At 32.5% G+C, this 20,143-nt stretch overlaps 1 protein-coding gene across 2 annotated transcripts in view; it reads left to right on the top strand.

Moving 5' to 3' along the window:
• Papss (3'-phosphoadenosine 5'-phosphosulfate synthase) overlaps positions 1–20,143 on the top strand; it is a 49,415-nt gene that overhangs the window by 12,810 nt on the left and 16,462 nt on the right. For both annotated transcript variants that reach the window (XM_073084676.1, XM_073084675.1), the window contains exons 2-3: positions 3,285–3,459; positions 5,113–5,285. In XM_073084676.1, coding sequence (XP_072940777.1) covers positions 3,285–3,459; positions 5,113–5,285 — 348 coding nt within the window. The remainder of the gene's footprint in view (positions 1–3,284; positions 3,460–5,112; positions 5,286–20,143) is intronic.

Below are 20,143 nucleotides of genomic sequence, written 5' to 3'. Positions count from 1 at the left end.
AACTGTTTTACTTTACTTTTACTACAATTGTAATTACGAGTGGCTACTGTTTTATGGTCATATGAGCGTTTGGAGATTATAAAAGACTTAAAAACTTAAAAACTATGATATTCGAAATTTATCCAGTAGAGGTACACTTATTCCAGTAGGTTTATTTTATTTTTACTTATAACGTTTCTATAGCTTTTTGTCCAAACGCAGGAAACTGTTTATCAACGTCCGAGTAAATATGATAGGAAAACAATGAACGGGATGATTATTTATATAATTAGAAAACCAGTGCTATTTAAAAAAACTGTCGTCAAATTATTTGTGTACAAGGAAATATAATAGCGACACGAATCTTGGAATGACGTGACCTGAGAACACTTAGAAACTATGAAGGTACCTTAGTTTTTAATAAAGTACTAGTTTTAATAATACAAATGGAAAGTTTACTATATATTTTTAGTAATAATATTGTTTTATTAATCCGAATTGAATCAAAAATTTGGTTTGTTGATTTACATTTTGCGTTTTGGTTCATTGCGGGGATGGTATTATCAAGGTACAAATCTTATACTGTGGTATTATTGTCGAGGCTTCTTGGGTTATTTAAAACGGGACTATCACTTAAAATGACTTAAATCTTCCCGACATGTAATTTCGCTTATGATTCTTGTAATCTTGCGTGATCCACTTATGAACAATGAGGAACATACGTTGTAAACACCATTGCTTAAGTACAGATCCACGTGGTGCGGTGACCACCACCTGTGACTTCGGTAGCGGTCGTTGGTCGATAATAATTTGATTACATTGGTCTTAAGATCATTAGGGTAAAAGATACGTTTTCAATGTTATACTTTATACAGATGGAATGAAAATGATATCGAAGCCGCTGGAACCTTATAAGTTGTTTTTATCTATCCCTCGGGTACAATACTTTTTTCGGGATAAAAGTACACTATGTCCTTTTCAGAATTCCTGTCAACATGTGTACAAAATTTTATGACAATCGGCTTTGTAGTTAAGACGTAAAAGGGTAGTAAACAAACAATCTCACATTCGCATTTATATTATTGGTGAAGAAATTAGGATACGTATTCGCATTCGCTACTAAATTCTAGATATCACATTTCGATGACAAACTGAGTTATATCTAAGAATTTTCGTATGTAAAAAAACTAATAACATGAATTAATTTATGATGTTATGTAGGTTACTTGGTTATTAATTGACCATCAAGGTCATATGCATGTTTTTGATGTACCTACTGCGACTGCGTGTATACATGTTGCTAATTAAATGGAAGTGGATTTCAATTTGCGTATTAATTTGAAAAATGGCGTGCGAAATCAACTTTTAATTGTTAGATTTATTTAGTGTTAACTCGCAAAATAGGTAGTTGTTACGGATTTTTTTGATTGATTACGACATAACTTAAATAAGCTTTATAGCTGAGTGACTAGTTGAACCTTAGTTTTTTATAAGGAAGCGGAAGAAAACAGTAATCATTCCTATTTAGGTTCGATACTTATTGAATCTAACAACTATCACATTAAAATTTGATTCCGTTAAGGTCAGTCATTTACTTAATTGCCTCGTGACTTCTCAGTTTGGGTGCGTAATGCAATTGGTTGTAGAACTCTTTGTGGTTCGACTCACGATGCACCAGCGCCACATCTATTTATTATAGCTCATAACAGCAGTGTTAAGCGCTACTGTTTTTTGCTTGGTAGGATATAGTTATGGATATGGATATGGTATTTTATTTTCACCGCGAATAACCAAAATTGGGAAAAAATATTAGATCTTTTTAAACTTCGAAATAGCCCAATTTTTTTCATTGTTCCTTAACATCTTTTAAACAATTCACATTTCAATATAGTATTTTACAGAAAAAATAATCACTGCATCACCAAATTTGTACGCGCGTTTATTGAAAGGAGATGAAGAGGGCTGATTTTTTTAAATTTATATTACAATTGTGCAAAAACGGTGACACTTTTACTGAGGTATTTTTTTTCTCTGAGAGGTCAGACCCTGACCCATGTTCTCCCCAAGTTTGTCGTGGTACTTACTGGAAAACCTGTATAAAAATAAATGTACTTATATAAAAATTGTATAAAATTGAGATAATTTTTGAAGATTTTCTCTATTTATTTGTGCACAAAATATTTGGATGTTTTTTTTGGATTTCCAAGTTTAGAAGAATAACTTAATGCATGTTCAAAATCGTGGTCTACTCAAAATGGAGCTTAGCAAATTCCCTAAGAACTGGCTCTTACTCATACTTCTGTAATTCTGCATGTTTCTAGAATTAACCATCTAACAGCATGTTTTCTGACGGCACTATGGTATCTGGTAAGGCATTTATTCCACGATTTCCGCATTAGCAAGTGGCGTCTAAGACCTCAAATATATTTAAACGTAGAACTACATAACAAGCTCTTGACCTCATGCTTCGAGTAGAGTCACGGTCATTACAAAGTTGCGTTCAACTCCATCGATAGATCCATGCGGATGGAAAGGTGGATTTTTAATATAAAACTTACCGGTATTTAATTTATTTTACATGGACTTAATTAATATTTTTTTCAGTACCAAATGGAACAAATACTGCTAAATAAACTTCCTTTTAAATAAATTTAAGTTTGACCTTCAAGAAAGAACGCAATAGATACCGGCAGTGAATAATTTCAGTTTTTTTTTGTTATAAAGTGACAATCAAAATTAGAATTGTTATTCATAACGGCTTTATAACTTATGCAATCGTTGTTATTATGACATTATTATTTTTTTTTTATTTTTTGTTTACATTTTAAGAGCGTAGGTATAAATAAATTATGACCAGGAATCGAAGTATGTTACCGGTGTTTTTTTTTATTTTTAACAGCTTATTTTTTTTTGTTTTTTTTTTACTACATATCTAATACATCTGTTGCTTTTTCCGGCAGTACCTAACATTATTTATCTATTTTTAACCAATTCCAAAAATACAAGGATGTTTTTAATTAGACTAATCTTTTACCCAACTGAGGAGGGTAATGTTATCTGAGCGTATGAAGTATATGTCTCATTCTTTTTTCACGCCCAAATAGCTTGACGGATTTTAACATATAAGAGTGTGGTTGGACTTGTGTAATTATAAGAGGGTAAAAATATAAGCAGTCAGGCTTTTAATCGTAATTCTCTAGTAATTACTATGTTCGTTACTAGATTACTTCACTTGGTTTCGACATAAGCACCTCACGACGCGGCGCCCACGGAACCCATGTAAATGAAATAAATATTCTTTACAGTGTGCACAAGTGGCAACGAACGTTGTGGAGCAGAAGCATCAAGTGTCTCGCCTGAAGAGGAGCAAGGCGCTCGGCAGCCGCGCGTTCCGTGGGAGCACCGTCTGGTTCACCGGGCTCAGTGGCGCTGGGAAGACCAGTATCGCCTTCGCTTTGGAAGCTTATCTGGTTTCTAAAGGTAACTGCTGTATACAATCATTCCTGATTAGATGTTATCTTAAGCACTGCTGTGTTCTGCTCTGAAAGGAGATACGTAAAGTTATGGTTAATAAGGGAGCTGCGCTTATAGGAGGCCTTCCAGATCCGACCGATCTCAAATAGGACTACTATCTGGGGTTCATTACAGATAACAGATGTACATGGGCTTCAGTAGCCACTAAGGTGCACTGCATGCTCGATCGCTTCTTCAATATTATAAAAAAAATATTTTAGTACTAGTATTTAGTAGTATATAAACTAAATATTTTAAATGTAAAATTAATATAAGGAAACAATACGAGGGAAGTAAGTACAAAAATATATTGATAATGGTGCGGATTTCTGGAAATCGCAACGGATGGATAATGAATATTCACTGGAATTCCCCGCGTTTAAAATATAGTCACTGTTACTGTACTGAAATATTTTGACTGTATTTATCTTATTTATTCATGATTAACGTACTTTGCGAGATGCCTCGCAAAACCAACTATGAAAGAAGAAATAAAATAAAGTGAATAGAACATTAAAATAAAACGAGTGAAATAGTATTTCAGCATCCACAATTTAATCATAAAGAAAGTTATAATAACATTTAAAAATAAAGAAGTATATTTATCATAACCTTGGATATGTATATCGTTAAGGCTCATGTAGGTACTTCGTATTCCAGCCATACTTTGGTTTCCATTCTTCATATTATTTTATGGGCCAAATGGTAATTTGAATAATTTCTTCAAGGCAATTTTGAATTGAATGAATTAAGTTAATGTTAATATTAAAGTATGCAATAAAATAGGTTTAAATTTATACTAATATTTTTTTAATTACCTTAATATTACTTTGGCTATATTTATAGGCAAACCATAGCAAGGCATAAGAAAAGAATAGGCACTACTCTTTTATCAATTATCACTGAACACATTTAAAATAATAAAAAATGGATGTAGAAATGTAACAATATGATATGTGACACTACCGATATTTCCTCTTATGAGCTGATTTATCGTAATTTAGGTTTGTGTTGTAGAATTCTAGATAAAACTTGTTTTATTCACGAAAGAATTCGGTATAAGTTTAAAAAGCAACACCTATGCAAAATTATGTTTACGTTCCTTCCACGTGTAAATATACACGTGTAGTTTCATCTTACATCTAGCGTAAATAGTTTTTGAAAAAGTGAAGTGTTAACTTTTGTGTCAAAATATATTTCAAATTGAAATGCAATTAACTTTACGTCACATATGTAATTTCATAATGTGGCTACCTAAATCGAAGCTTGTTTATAAAAAAAAACTGGTAGATATATAAACTTTCATTATGAACGATCAAATTGTAAAGAGAAATAATTTCAAAGTATATCTACAATTTAAACGTTCATAAAATATTTTGAAAATTAGGTACCTATATTTTACGCTTAATAATTTGCTTACATGCCTATTTTAGCATATATTTCTATAACAAAACAAAATAATACTTACTATTAGACACGCCACAATCAGAGATACGGCTCCGCCCTAAGTCTGTCTCAGCCCCAATTGTAATGTAAGCAGTTAGATAATGCGCTTACGATTATAAAACTACCAGCTTCCATTTTTAGGATAATAAAATTAACATCTATCTTTGTTACCAGGTATCCCAGCGTACGGGCTAGACGGTGACAATGTACGCACGGGGCTCAACAAGAACCTGGGCTTCAGTAAGGAGGACCGGGAGGAGAACATCAGGCGTGTGGCGGAGGTGGCCAAGCTCTTCGCGGACAGTGGCGTCGTGTGCCTTTGCAGCTTTGTGTCTCCGTTTGCTGAGGTTTGTATTATTTTATAATAATTAAAGAAAGGTGATAGAACCCTCTATGGTTCGACTCCGGCGGCACCACCGCCACAACTATTTCTATCTTATGACAGCAGTGTTAAGAGCTGCTGTGTTCTGGACTTCAGGTAGGAATCCAATCATATCTGGGGTTAATTGCAGATATCCATGGGCCATGCAGTACCCACTTACCACAAGGTGGACTGCATGCCCGTCCGCTACTCTTATATTATAAAAAAGAATACTGCAAAACGCACAAATCCTTTAAAATTCTATATATAAAGACCTCTTTTTAGGGTTCCGTACCTAAAGGGTAAAAACGGAACCGTAACTAAGTCTCCGCTGTCTGTTCTCTGGAGCCATAATAGAAGATAGACACTTGGAATTTTCAGTAAAAAAAATCACAAGTATTTATTTTTATGGTTGCTATGATAGCTATAATATGATGCTAAAAATAAAAAAATGAATATTTTTGGTACGGAATCCTCTGTGTGTTGATATGATATTTTTTTTTTGTCGACAAAATGCGGTTTAATTTTACCTGTTTCAATATGTGCACATTACGGAGATTCACCCTGTATAGTAATTATTCATTACGACCCTTTCGTCGATTTTTTCCAAATTTCGACTTATAACTAATAGAAGTTACAACAAAGAATCCCGGTAGTGTCTTGCGGAGACAAGGTTTGAGAAAGACATTGATTAGGCGTATTGCGGAAATATCTGCCTGACCTACCTGCCTGATGGTGGCCTCGTCTGCCTCTGTAGTTAGAAGTACTTGAGGATTCTTTAAAGTTACTTTTTTCCTTATAATAGTACATTACGATACGCGTGGCCAAAGTAGCCTATTTTTGCACGGCGTGAAGTTAGCGCCCGAGCGCAGCGAGGGTGCTAAACGCCGTGCAGATAATAGGCTACTTTTGTCACAAGTATCGTATACTATTTTATAGCTCGTGTGACATAAACCCGCTTATAACTTGTGAAGAAATATGAAAAAATATCATAATTATTTTGAAACTTATAAATGATTGAAACTAAAAATTATGAACTAAAAAAGCAATAAACCAACCAAAACCATTGAAATTTACAAAATTTAGTAATTATTCTGCTCTTGTGATAAAGACAAATCTAACACCACACGTACGTTGAAATCTATCAAGCCATTTAGGTTACATACAGGCGTCTAGACCAATGACTTATAATGGGAACTCCACCTAAACGTATTAAAGAAACATATGATAAGCAATCACATAATGTACTAATACATAACTAATACATACTAGTGATACAGTAGAAAATCGATTATCCGGACCTCAGTTATAAATATTCACGATTATTCGGATTGTGAAACATGAACAAGTAACTTTGTAATAACCCTTACAGATCAGCCATATTTTGTGTGACATGTGCATTTAAATTCCGGAAAGTCGCCAAATCGCAACAAAATAGTTACTATAAAAAACAAAAACCCGATTGCTAAAAGTATAACCTATGTTATCGCCACAATTAAGACAAATCCAACGACACATCATGTATCAAAATTAATGAAGTCGTTTGAGTTTGCCAAAGAATGAAAAATACATACGTAACAAACATATAGTCGAAAAACATCACCTTCCTAAATCGGTTTAAATAGCTTTTCTTCATAAACTTAATTATCCAAGTATCCGATAATCCGAATGCCACAAATACGACAACAAATAGGTCGCTTAGTCGAGATTCTACTGGAGTAGTATTATGGCTAATTTTGATAATGATTCCTAATTTAAATATCTCCTACTATGGTGTGTAGCGAAAATACACAGTCAAAACAAACAATTAAAATTCGATAAAGCCCAATAGTTAGTCTTATAGTGATGCTATTGCTTAGTATGTACACAATTGCAAAACATTTATAAATACGTCCAAAATAAAATATTAAAATAATTATAGCTTTAAACAAAATACTCATTACTCACTTTTAATTTTTAAATGGCATTTAAAAGTATGAAACGTTCATAGCTATGTTTATTTTTTACAACTGTGAGGGTAGTGTATTAATATTCGTATGGTGTAAAAATCGGCTACTTTGGACACAGAAATGCGTAGCTAAAATGCGGGTTTAGGTCACAGAGTGCTATAAAAAATATTTGAAATAAATAGTACATTACAATACGAGGACGAAAAATTTTTTTCTGACAAGTGTGAGTTTGCAGGCCGAGCCGCAGGCGAGGACTGCAATCACACGAGTCAGAAAAACATTTTTCGTCCGCGTGTTGTATAAAATTTTATATTACGGGGTCGGAAATGGGGGTTATGCGCACGCGAAGCGTGCGTAAAACGTCCATTTACGCACGCCGTGATATAAAATATATTATTGTATTTTGTATAAACCTGACCATTTTGTGGAAAGTCTTCAGAAACGTTTCACTTGTACCTGTAGAAGACCTATACAATATACATATATGAGGTTAATGTCCGATCTAATCCATAAATTATTGGACCCACAAACACAGTAAAATCAAACAGTTTCAAAGTTTTACAGCTTTTATCTGTCACTATCGTCTGTCAAATCGTTTTTTGGCAGTTTTTGTTGATTTTTTGGCATTTTCGGCTGAATTTTGGCAACTCATGCGTGGATTGATAACAATACCACTCTTAATTGTCACGTATTATCACTTATGTACTAAATTGTGTTTACAAAAGATAAAGTAAAAGTCAATTTAATTCAAACGCTCCAAGGTTATGTTTATAATAATCGTAAACAGTCTATGTCTCATTATAAATGGAGCAAATTGGTTTTTAACTACAATATTTTGTTTGCTATTGTACGTTTTGTTAGTCGAGGTCTGTCACGAAACTAACTGGACCTTATAAAATTCAGGAAGGAAGGTTCTTGAGTGGTGACAATGTTTAATATCCCCTTGATATCGGGAAATCATTATATTTTAAAGAAACAGGATGGTTGGAGTGGTATCAATTAAGAGACCTATATGAATAACGAGCTTTTGCCCGCGGCTTCGCTCGCTTTACGAAGTAATATTTTCATCCCCTATTTTTTCCCCTTGGGGGTAGAATTGATCAAAATCCTTTCTTAGCGGATGCCTACGTCATAACATATACTTGCATGCCAAATTTCAGCCCGATCCGTCCAGTGGTTTGGGCTGTGCGTTGATAGATCACTATGTCAGTCAGTCACCTTTGAGTTATATATATTTAGATTTAGTAAATAATAAAAATATTGTTGTAAATAAATGTGCTTAAAGATAGTAAATTCTCTATAAAATATTACTCTCCGAAGTAAGGTCAAATTTGTGGGTTATGTTATCAGCTTTTCGAAGGGAAAATACTAATAGAGTTGTAACAAAAATGTGAGCAGACCTGCTAAGCAATCTAATTATCATGCTATTTTTGAGCTTTACTTTAAATATATTACTCAAAGCAAATATATAATTCGAAAGCAAAAAATAATGAATAAAAAGGTAGACAGGCGTTCTCAAGATACTTATCAATTACATCTTTTATAATTATGTAACGGCATTAGATTTTATTTTATTTCATGGTGATCTGAAATATAATTGAGAATTACAATGTAGTATCCTTCTTCCCACTCGTCGGCATCGCGATTGTTTAGCCTTTAAAAACAAAAAAAGTTTAAAGACCACTGACACTGCGTATGACAGTGACAGCTCCGGATTCCTCACTTCTTTTTCGCGCTTCCAAGGCATCGTGATACTATTTTTTCAAAGTTTTGTTAAACGTGTATAGTGAAGCAAAGCTAGTGAAAAAATGAAGAAAATGGAAACTAGGAATGAAGAATCACGTCTGCGTAGTTGTAGTCGCAGTAGCAGGAATTTACGAAGCAATTCTTCGGATTGGATCACCGGTTCAGAGGTTATGTACAAATTACTTACCAGGTATGTAAGAAAATAATGCATTATTCATTACAGTATGTGTGCACGACTATATAAATGCCTAAATAACTAACATATTCTCAGAAAGAAACTATATTGTTCGAAAAACTTTCTCGTATCTACAACTTCAAAACTATTCATGCACGCCAATCTCGCTGTTGCACATTACAGACACCAAACGGTGCTCATATTCGCCATTAACCGTAAGATGCTTGCATTTTTATGCATATAATTTAGCAATTAATGGTCCAAATATAAAATGCACCCGAGCTATTGAGTACGAGATACTCGTTGCGTCGCTTTGTCGACACTAAATGTTTCCCATGTTCACCATTAAGCACGAGATGCTGACCCTAACATTTATATGTGGCAAATGTTCAAATATTCAAAGAGTCACAACCGTCGAGTACGAGATACTCCTAGTGTTACTTTGTTGACACTAAACGGTTCACTCATTCGCCATTGAGTACGAGATACTCGCGCTAACATTTCTATGTGGCAAGTGGTCGAATATACAAAGCATCAGAACCGTCGAGTACAAGATACTCCAAGTGTTACTTTGTTGACACTTAACGTTTCACTCATTCGCCATTGAGTACGAGATACTCGCGCTAACATTTCTATGTGGCAAGTGGTCGAATATACAAAGCATCAGAACCGTCGAGTACGAGATACTCCAAGTGTTACTTTGTTGACACTAAACCTTTCACTCATTCGCCATTGAGTACGAGATACCTGCGCTAACATTTATATGTGGCAAATGGCTTGAATGCTTCCATCACTAGCTATCGCACTAACAATACACAGTATAAAGCATGAATGATTTATAAGCACCAAGCTAGAGCTGCTACAACACAAGGTTATGCCAACCCTGTTATACCAACTCTGACAAAATAATTTTCAGAACCAGCTATAATTTCAGGAATCATTCATGGAGTTATTGCAAATAGCAAAACATATTTGTAACTTTATGAAAAAACAGTGTCCTAACAGAAATGGAAAATATTATGTCAACATACTGGGACAACGAGTGAATACAATAATATCATCAGAGTTCTCTAAAATTGGGAGGTATGTGTGAAGCAACTGGATGAATAACATATTCCAATGAGAACTGAGGAAATCAATCCGGTACATTTTGATGCTCTTCTCAGAATAACACTTTAACTAGTGCTACCTATAAAGGTCATAATAGGTAATTTATGCTCCACCACAATACACACGATAAAAATATGTGCAATACATGGTGGAGAACAGAAAATAGGAATCATCACATTGCTGGTGCGCTAACCCATAAGAAATATAACCCCGTGCACATAAGAATCTTATCAGGATTCACCGCACAGCATGATGCTCATGAGCTCATGTAACGGAATCATACTGAAGACATTGAAACTCACTTAGCTGCATTACAAATGATAGAAGACTAACTATCTTATCAGAAAACAATGTCTAAAACAGACATTTGTGACATAAATGTTTTATGCAGTACTCCGTTGCCAATTTGAAATTGGTTGAGATTGGTCGTTCCACACAAATCAATTGTGTTATATGATATTAAAATTTAATATATGGCGTCAAGATAAAAATCTTACAACATTGATGACAAAATTATCTTTGTATGTTGTTAATCCAATGCTCGATCTCAAATGGTAATAGATGTGCTCCTCACATTATCACATACACACTGGTGTATATACATGACAACTGTTTCATGTTAACCTGAAATAGAACAGAAGGCATGCTCTCTCAAAAGAACCACCTCAGGAGGACAATGATTAAGCAAACAAGACTCCGGTTTATTGATACTGACACATATCTGTCCAATATATTTTTAGTCACATGAAGAAAGAATACTATAAGTATCTCATATATTGGAACCAGCGGCTGAAGTCCTAGCTTTGATAGTAGCATTCTGTTTTAATACCTCAACACAATTGAGCAGAGTTCATTGATTTGTTATGGATACTCTATAGTTCCTACTCAATTTCAGCTGTTTTATAAGCAAATAACAGGTACCTATACATGGCTCAAAGTAAACAATATTACATGGGTTATATTGTAGTACCTCTTACTCACATATATACAAATTATGTATAATAAAATTTAATCAGTTACCAGCTATATAAAGCTGTTTGATTTGATATCTTGTGGGCTAGGTATATGAATATCCTAACATCCAGATTAGGTGTATTTCAAGATATTGCGGATTTCAGGAAATACTCGTATTATTAAGGTATAACTCTAAGGAGATTTGTATCAAGGAGTACAATCAGAACTATAATGCACCACTTAACTACTGGTACAGAGTACCTACTTAAAGTCATTGAGCTTACATAACATATATAACTGTATTATATATAGATGTAACTTGAATTGAAGTTTTTAAATTATCTATTTAATACACTGGTTTACAGTGATAATCAATCCAGAAGTCTGGAGTTGTCTTTGGACACAAATACCTATATGATTTATTCTAAGGCCAGGTACTATAACAATACCTGCAATACTATAACAATATAAATGTGCTAAATAATAAATGTCCATACTTGTAAATAATTCAAAAACCTTGTTTAGTATTACTTATTTATATGGCATATGTGACATAAATGCAAATATGTGAATGTCAAGAGTGAACTTTATGTACAAATGTGAGAATTTATACAAAATTATCATTTTGGATTTCGTTACACTTATGTTTCAGTGACTCAATAGGAATAAATACAGTAATAATTAAAGGTTTGGAAGTTCAGTCCACAAACATATTTTTCACTTTTACATGTACAGTAAAACTGCTTAAAATATGAGGCTGAACATCATGAAAAAATTGACTAAAGATTATTGGTGCCTATGTAATGCTCTACAACAGAAGCCTGGTACTCCCAACATTACAAAAAGCAATCAAATATTAATATATTACTTATATTGTTGCTTAAACATTTCCTTTAGCAACACCAGGTTTATATAGAAACATGCATCATACATTTATACACCAGTCATCAGGTCAAAAAATAACACAGCAGTCCTTTAATCCTGGAATAAAGACAAGCATAATATGAGAATTGCTATTGCACTTAAGTCTTCATAATGTCTATGTTAGTTACACTAAAACTGAAATTGTTCTCATTTCATAATGAAGCTTAGGCTAAGGGTAAATAATGTCCACCATGGTAATATGTGACACATTAATGATATAAAAGTAATAACAATATTATTATATCATGTGAATGGCCAGCCATTAATATGATATCTTCTTTGGGTCTTTTATGCCTAGTGTGTATACCTAGATGCTCTTATAAAACATAAAACAAAGAAAGTAAGCTGCATGTCCAATCAATTTTCAAATGTAAATCTAGCATCCCTAGAATTAATAGGAATTCCTTAGGGGTATGTGTGATGAACGTTACTATATAGGACACACATGGCAGACATCTGGCCTGGAACAAAGAAAACTATATTATATATACAAATTATTATTATAATTATTATATATAGAAGATTTATCTACTTTCCTTTTATTAAAGAATTAAGATGGAGAAAAATGTGGGTAATAACTTTACAATTTATCACTGTCAGAGCTGTAACTAGAACCAGTTGTGTTAGTAATCATTACAGGCTAAGTAAGCCAGAACCCCATAGAAGTTATAAAATATTTGACTTATTAAAACTGAATTAATCCTGGGAATGCTCAGCATAAATACTTTTGACTCAAGATAAGCTTTTCTGGTCTAGTCATGAATGGGGTTTGAAATAATCATATACATAAATACTGCTATGAAAACTGATATCAACTTTTACATACACATAACTGATAGTTACACACATTTTTAGGGAAAGATGTTAGATGGAAAGTCAGATCGGATTTCAAAAGGAAACACATCATAAGCTTTCCAACCAACCATATAGATATGTAACTTTACAGAGGGCATGCATAAGCATGGTACAGCAAAAAGTATAAGTAACTTTTGCAAATCTGATATATACCTACAAAAACAGGAAGTCATATAAAACTAAAATGTTTCATTGATCTAAGAATGATCATGTCCCTCCTGAACATGCACACTAATATAAAGAAACAAAGTAGGTATAACACCCAATATTATACCGGGTATACCTACAACATAAAATATAAATTTATCTCACATGGGGCATATATCATCCCAAGATCAAATCAAATACCCAATCATAATTTGTCAATAAATAATGGTATTAATTCCTTAATATTCAACATGGGATGGCTTCCTATTTTAATAATATTGGAATACATACAATGTACCTACTGGTACATTTAAGTATAGTATTATATAAAAGTACATTATTATATAATGCACATCACATATGAAACATATTTATACATATATTGCTATATAGCAAAGGAAATAGTATTATTTGTGTCAATAAAATTGACCAAGTAATTCATTCTACACATAATTATGACATACTATGGAGGGTAGAAAACATATTTTCGACCTTGTATGTATTTATTTTTTGCAAGGTGCAAAAGCTTGAATTGAATAATTATTAATACTGACTAAATTACAATATTACTATTATTATTATTGGCCAATTTTAGTAATAATATATTTAGAGAAAAATATTGCATTATTATTGCACTGAATATTATTTCATCTAATTCAGAGGGAATCTCACTTAGTACTATGTGTTTCAGAACATTTCATCCATATTATACAGTAAGAGTAAATATTCAGTTAGCAATCCTAATAATTATGTATATTTTATAATTATACCTAATTAAGAGAAAAATTTCTTATTAATATGAAATTTTCATATTGTATTTTTATATATATGTATATTTTATTATTGAGAATAAATCTCACTAAGCACTATGGATTTCACAACATCTCATCCATATGATGATATAAATATTCAGCAATGTAATTAAATCCATATAATAATATATATGTATGGTAATAAATCTTTAATTTAATTACATGTCCCATTGTTGCAGTTGTCTCTAAACATCTACATTGTAATTCTCAATTATATTTCAGATCACCATGAAATAAAATTGAAAATTAGACGAGCTTACCTGTAAGCGAAGTCTGATTATAATTTTATGAATGGTGATCTGAAATATAATTACCCACCCTCCCAAAATCAAAACCCATACTGCAACAATAAGAACAAGAGTCTCCTAGATATAGACAGCATGCATATTATCAAGGAGACTAAGTTGGAAATGATAGACTCTAAATTAAGTGAGGAATCCGGAGCTGTCACTGTCATACGCAGTGTCAGTGGTCTTTAAACTTTTTTTGTTTTTAAAGGCTAAACAATCGCGATGCCGACGAGTGGGAAGAAGGATACTACATTGTAATTCTCAATTTTATTTCATGGTGATCTGAAATATAATTGAGAATTACAATGTAGTATCCTTCTTCCCACTCGTCGGCATCGCGATTGTTTAGCCTTTAAAAACAAAAAAAGTTTAAAGACCACTGACACTGCGTATGACAGTGACAGCTCCGGATTCCTCACTTCTTTTTCGCGCTTCCAAGGCATCGTGATACTATTTTTTCAAAGTTTTGTTAAACGTGTATAGTGAAGCAAAGCTAGTGAAAAAATGAAGAAAATGGAAACTAGGAATGAAGAATCACGTCCGCGTAGTTGTAGTCGCAGTAGCAGGAATTTACGAAGCAATTCTTCGGATTGGATCACCGGTTCAGAGGTTATGTACAAATTACTTACCAGGTATGTAAGAAAATAATGCATTATTCACCTTTTACAGTATGTGTGCACGACTATAAAAATGCCTAAATAACTAACATATTCTCAGAAAGAAACTATATTGTTCGAAAAACTTTCTCGTATCTACAACTTCAAAACTATTCATGCACGCCAATCTCGCTGTTGCACATTACAGACACCAAACGGTGCTCATATTCGCCATTAACCGTAAGATGCTTGCATTTTTATGCATATAATTTAGCAATTAATGGTCCAAATATAAAATGCACCCGAGCCATTGAGTACGAGATACTCGTTGCGTCGCTTTGTCGACACTAAATGTTTCCCATGTTCACCATTAAGCACGAGATGCTGGCCCTAACATTTATATGTGGCAAATGTTCAAATATTCAAAGAGTCACAACCGTCGAGTACGAGATACTCCTAGTGTTACTTTGTTGACACTAAACGGTTCACTCATTCGCCATTGAGTACGAGATACTCGCGCTAACATTTCTATGTGGCAAGTGGTCGAATATACAAAGCATCAGAACCGTCGAGTACGAGATACTCCAAGTGTTACTTTGTTGACACTAAACATTTCACTCATTCGCCATTGAGTACGAGATACCTGCGCTAATACTTATATGTAGCAAATGGCTTGAATGCTTCCATCACTAGCTATTGCACTAACAATACACAGTATAAAGCATGAATGATTTATAAGCATCAAGCTAGAGCTGCTACAACACAAGGTTATGCCAACCCTGTTATACCAACTCTGAAAAAATAATTTTCAGAACCAGCTATAATTTCAGGAATCATTCATGGAGTTATTGCAAATAGCAAAACATATTTGTAACTTTATGACAAAACAGTGTCCTAACAGAAATGGAAAATATTATGTCAACATACTGGGACAACGATCAAATACAATAATATCATCAGAGTTCTCTAAAATTGGGAGGTATGTGTGAAGCAACTGGATGAATAACATATTCCAATGAGAACTGAGGAAATCAACCTGGTACATTTTGATAGTCTTCTCAGAATAACACTTTAACTAGTGCTACCTATAAAGGTCATAATAGGTAATTTATGCTCCACCACAATACACACGATAAAAATATGTGCAATACATGGTGGAGAACAGAAAATAGGAATCATCACATTGCTGGTGCGCTAACCCATAACAAATATAACCCCGTGCATATAAGAATCTTATCAGGATTCACCGCACAGCATGATGCTCATGAGCTCATGTAACGGAATCATACTGAAGACATTGAAACTCACTTAGCTGCATTACAAATGATAGAAGACTAACTATCTTATCAGAAAACAATGTCTAAAATAGACATTTGTGACATAAATGTTTTATGCAGCACCCCGTTGCCAATTTGAAATTGGTTGAGATTGGTCATTCCACACAAATCAATTGTGTTATATGATATTAAAATTTAATATATGGTGTCAAGATAAAAATCTTACAACATTGATGACAAAATTATCTTTGTATACTAGTTAATCCAATGCTCGATCTCAAATGGTAATAGATGTGCTCCTCACATTATCACATACACACTGGTGTATATACATGACAACTGTTTCATGTTAACCTGAAATAGAACAGAAGGCATGCTCTCTCAAAAGAACCACCTCAAGAGGACAATGATTAAGCAAACAAGACTCCGGCTTATTGATACTGACACATATCTGTCCAATATATTTTTAGTCACATGAAGAAAGAATACTATAAGTATCTCATATATTGGAACCAGCGTCTGAAGTCCTAGCTTTAATAGTAGCATTCTGTGTTAATACCTCAACACAATTGAGCAGAGTTCATTGATTTGTTATGGATACTCTATAGTTCCTACTCAATTTCAGCTGTTTTATAAGCAAATAACAGGTACCTATACATGGCTCAAAGTAAACAATATTACATGGGTTATATTGTAGTACCTCTTACTCACATATATACAAATTATGTATAATAAAATTTAATCAGTTACCAGCTATATAAAGCTGTTTGACTTGATATCTTGTGGGCTAGGTATATGAATATCCTAACATCCAGATTAGGTGTATTTCAAGATATTGCGGATTTCAGGAAATACTCGTATTATTAAGGTATAACTCTAAGGAGATTTGTATCAAGGAGTACAATCAGAACTATAATGGACCACTTAACTACTGGTACAGAGTACCTACTTAAAGTCATTGAGCTTACATAACATATATAACTCTATTATATATAGATGTAACTTGAATTGAAGTTTTTAAATTATCTATTTAATACACTGGTTTACAGTGATAATCAATCCAAAAGTCTGGAGTTGTCTTTGGACACAAATACCTTTATGATTTATTCTAAGGCCAGGTACTATAACAATACCTGCAATACTATAACAATACAAATGTGCTAAATAATAAATGTCCATACTTGTAAATAATTCAAAAACCTTGTTTAGTATTACTTATTTATATGGCATATGTGACATAAATGCAAATATGTGAATGTCAAGAGTGAACTTTATGTACAAATGTGAGAATTTATACAAAATTAACACTTTGGATTTCGTTACACTTATGTTTCAGTGACTCAATAGGAATAAATACAGTAATAATTAAAGGTTTGGAAGTTCAGTCCACAAACATATGGGTAATTATTAAATATCTGCACATATTTTTCACTTTCACATGTACAGTAAAACTGCTTAAAATATGAGGCTGATCATCATGAAAAAATTGACTAAAGATTATTGGTGCCTATGTAATGCTCTACAACAGAAGCCTGGTACTCCCAACATTACAAAAAGCAATCAAATATTAATATACTACTTATATTGTTGCTTAAACATTTCCTTTAGCAACACCAGGTTTATATAGAAACATGCATCATACATTTATACACCAGTGATCAGGTCAAAAAATAACACAGCAGTCCATTAATCCTGGAATAAAGACAAGCATAATATGAGAATTGCTATTGCACTTAAGTCTTCATAATGTCTATGTTAGTTACACTAAAACTGAAATTGTTCTCATTTCATAATGAAGCTTAGGCCAAGGGTAAATAATGTCCACCATGGTAATATGTGACACATTAATGATATAAAAGTAATAACAATATTATTATATCATGTGAATGGCCAGCCATTAATATGATATCTTCTTTGGGTCTTTTATGCCTAGTGTGTATACCTAGATGCTCTTATAAAACATAAAACAAAGAAAGTAAGCTGCATGTCCAATCAATTTTCAAATGTAAATCTAGCATCCCTAGAATTAATAGGTATTCCTTAGGGGTATGTGTGATGAACGTTACTATATAGGACACACATGGCAGACATCTGGCCTGGAACAAAGAAAACTATATTATATATACAAATTATTATTATAATTATAATTATTATATATAGAAGATTTATCTACTTTCCTTTTCTTAAAGAATTAAGATGGAGAAAAATGTGGGTAATAACTTTATAATTTATCACTGTCAGAGCTGTAACTAGAACCAGTTGTGTTAGTAATCATTACAGGCTAAGTAAGCCAGAACCCCATGGAAGTTATAAAATATTTGACTTATTAAAACTGAATTAATCCTGGGAATGCTCAGCATAAATACTTTTGGGTCAAGATAAGCTTTTCTGGTCTAGTCATGAATGGGGTTTGAAATAATCATATACATAAATACTGCTATGAAAACTGATATCAACTTTTACATACACATAACTGATAGTTACACACATTTTTAGGGAAAGATGTTAGATGGAAAGTCAGATTGGATTTCAAAAGGAAACACATCATAAGCTTTCCAACCAACCATATAGATATGTAACTTTACAGAGGGCATGCATAAGCATAGTACAGCAAAAAGTATAAGTAACTTTTGCAAATCTGATATATACCTACAAAAACAGGAAGTCATATAAAACTAAAATGTTTCATTGATCTAAGAATGATCATGTCCCTCTTGAACATGCACACTAATATAAAGAAACAAAGTAGGTATAACACCTAATATTATACCGGGTATACCTACAACATAAAATATAAATTTATCTCACATGGGGCATATATCATCCCAAGATCAAATCAAATACCCAATCATAATTTGTCAATAAATAATGGTATTAATTCCTTAATATTCAACATGGGATGGCTTCCTATTTTAATAATATTGGAATACATACAATGTACCTACTGGTACATTTAAGTATAGTATTATATAAAAGTACATTATTATATAATGCACATCACATATGAAACATATTTATACACATATTGCTATATAGCAAAGGAAATAGTATTATTTGTGTCAATAAAATTGACCAAGTAATTCATTCTACACATAATTATGACATACTATGGAGGGTAGAAAACATATTTTCGACCTTGTATGTATTTATTTTTTGCAAGGTGCAAAAGCTTGAATTGAATAATTATTAACACTGACTAAATTACAATATTACTATTATTATTATTATTATTGGCCAATTTTAGTAATAATATATTTAGAGAAAAATATTGCATTATTATTGCACTGAATATTATTTCATCTAATTCAGAGGGAATCTCACTTAGTACTATGTGTTTCAGAACATTTCATCCATATTATACAGTAAGAGTAAATATTCAGTTAGCAATCCTAATAATTATGTATATTTTATAATTATACCTAATTAAGAGAAAAAATTCTTATTAATATGATATTTTCATATGGTATTTTTATATATATATATATATATAATAAAATAATAAAATATATATATATATATATTTTATTATTGAGAATAAATCTCACTAAGCACTATGGATTTCACAACATCTCATCCATATGATGCAGAATAAATAAATATTCAGCAATGTAATTAAATCCATATAATAATATATATGTATGGTAATAAATCTTTAATTTAATTACATGCCCCATTGTTGCAGTTGTCTCTAAACATCTACATTGTAATTCTCAATTATATTTCAGATCACCATGAAATAAAATTGAAAATTAGACGAGCTTACCTGTAAGCGAAGTCTGATTATAATTTTATGAATGGTGATCTGAAATATAATTACCCACCCTCCCAAAATCAAAACCCATACTGCAACAATAAGAACAAGAGTCTCCTAGATATAGACAGCATGCATATTATCAAGGAGACTAAGTTGGAAATGATAGACTCTAAATTAAGTGAGGAATCCGGAGCTGTCACTGTCATACGCAGTGTCAGTGGTCTTTAAACTTTTTTTGTTTTTAAAGGCTAAACA

Source organism: Epargyreus clarus, unplaced genomic scaffold (genome assembly GCF_041222505.1).
Source record: "Epargyreus clarus isolate Ecla_fem2 unplaced genomic scaffold, WU_Ecla_fem_2.2 ptg000021l, whole genome shotgun sequence".
Taxonomy (NCBI): domain Eukaryota; kingdom Metazoa; phylum Arthropoda; class Insecta; order Lepidoptera; family Hesperiidae; genus Epargyreus; species Epargyreus clarus.
This window is presented reverse-complemented; position numbering and strand designations above follow the sequence as displayed.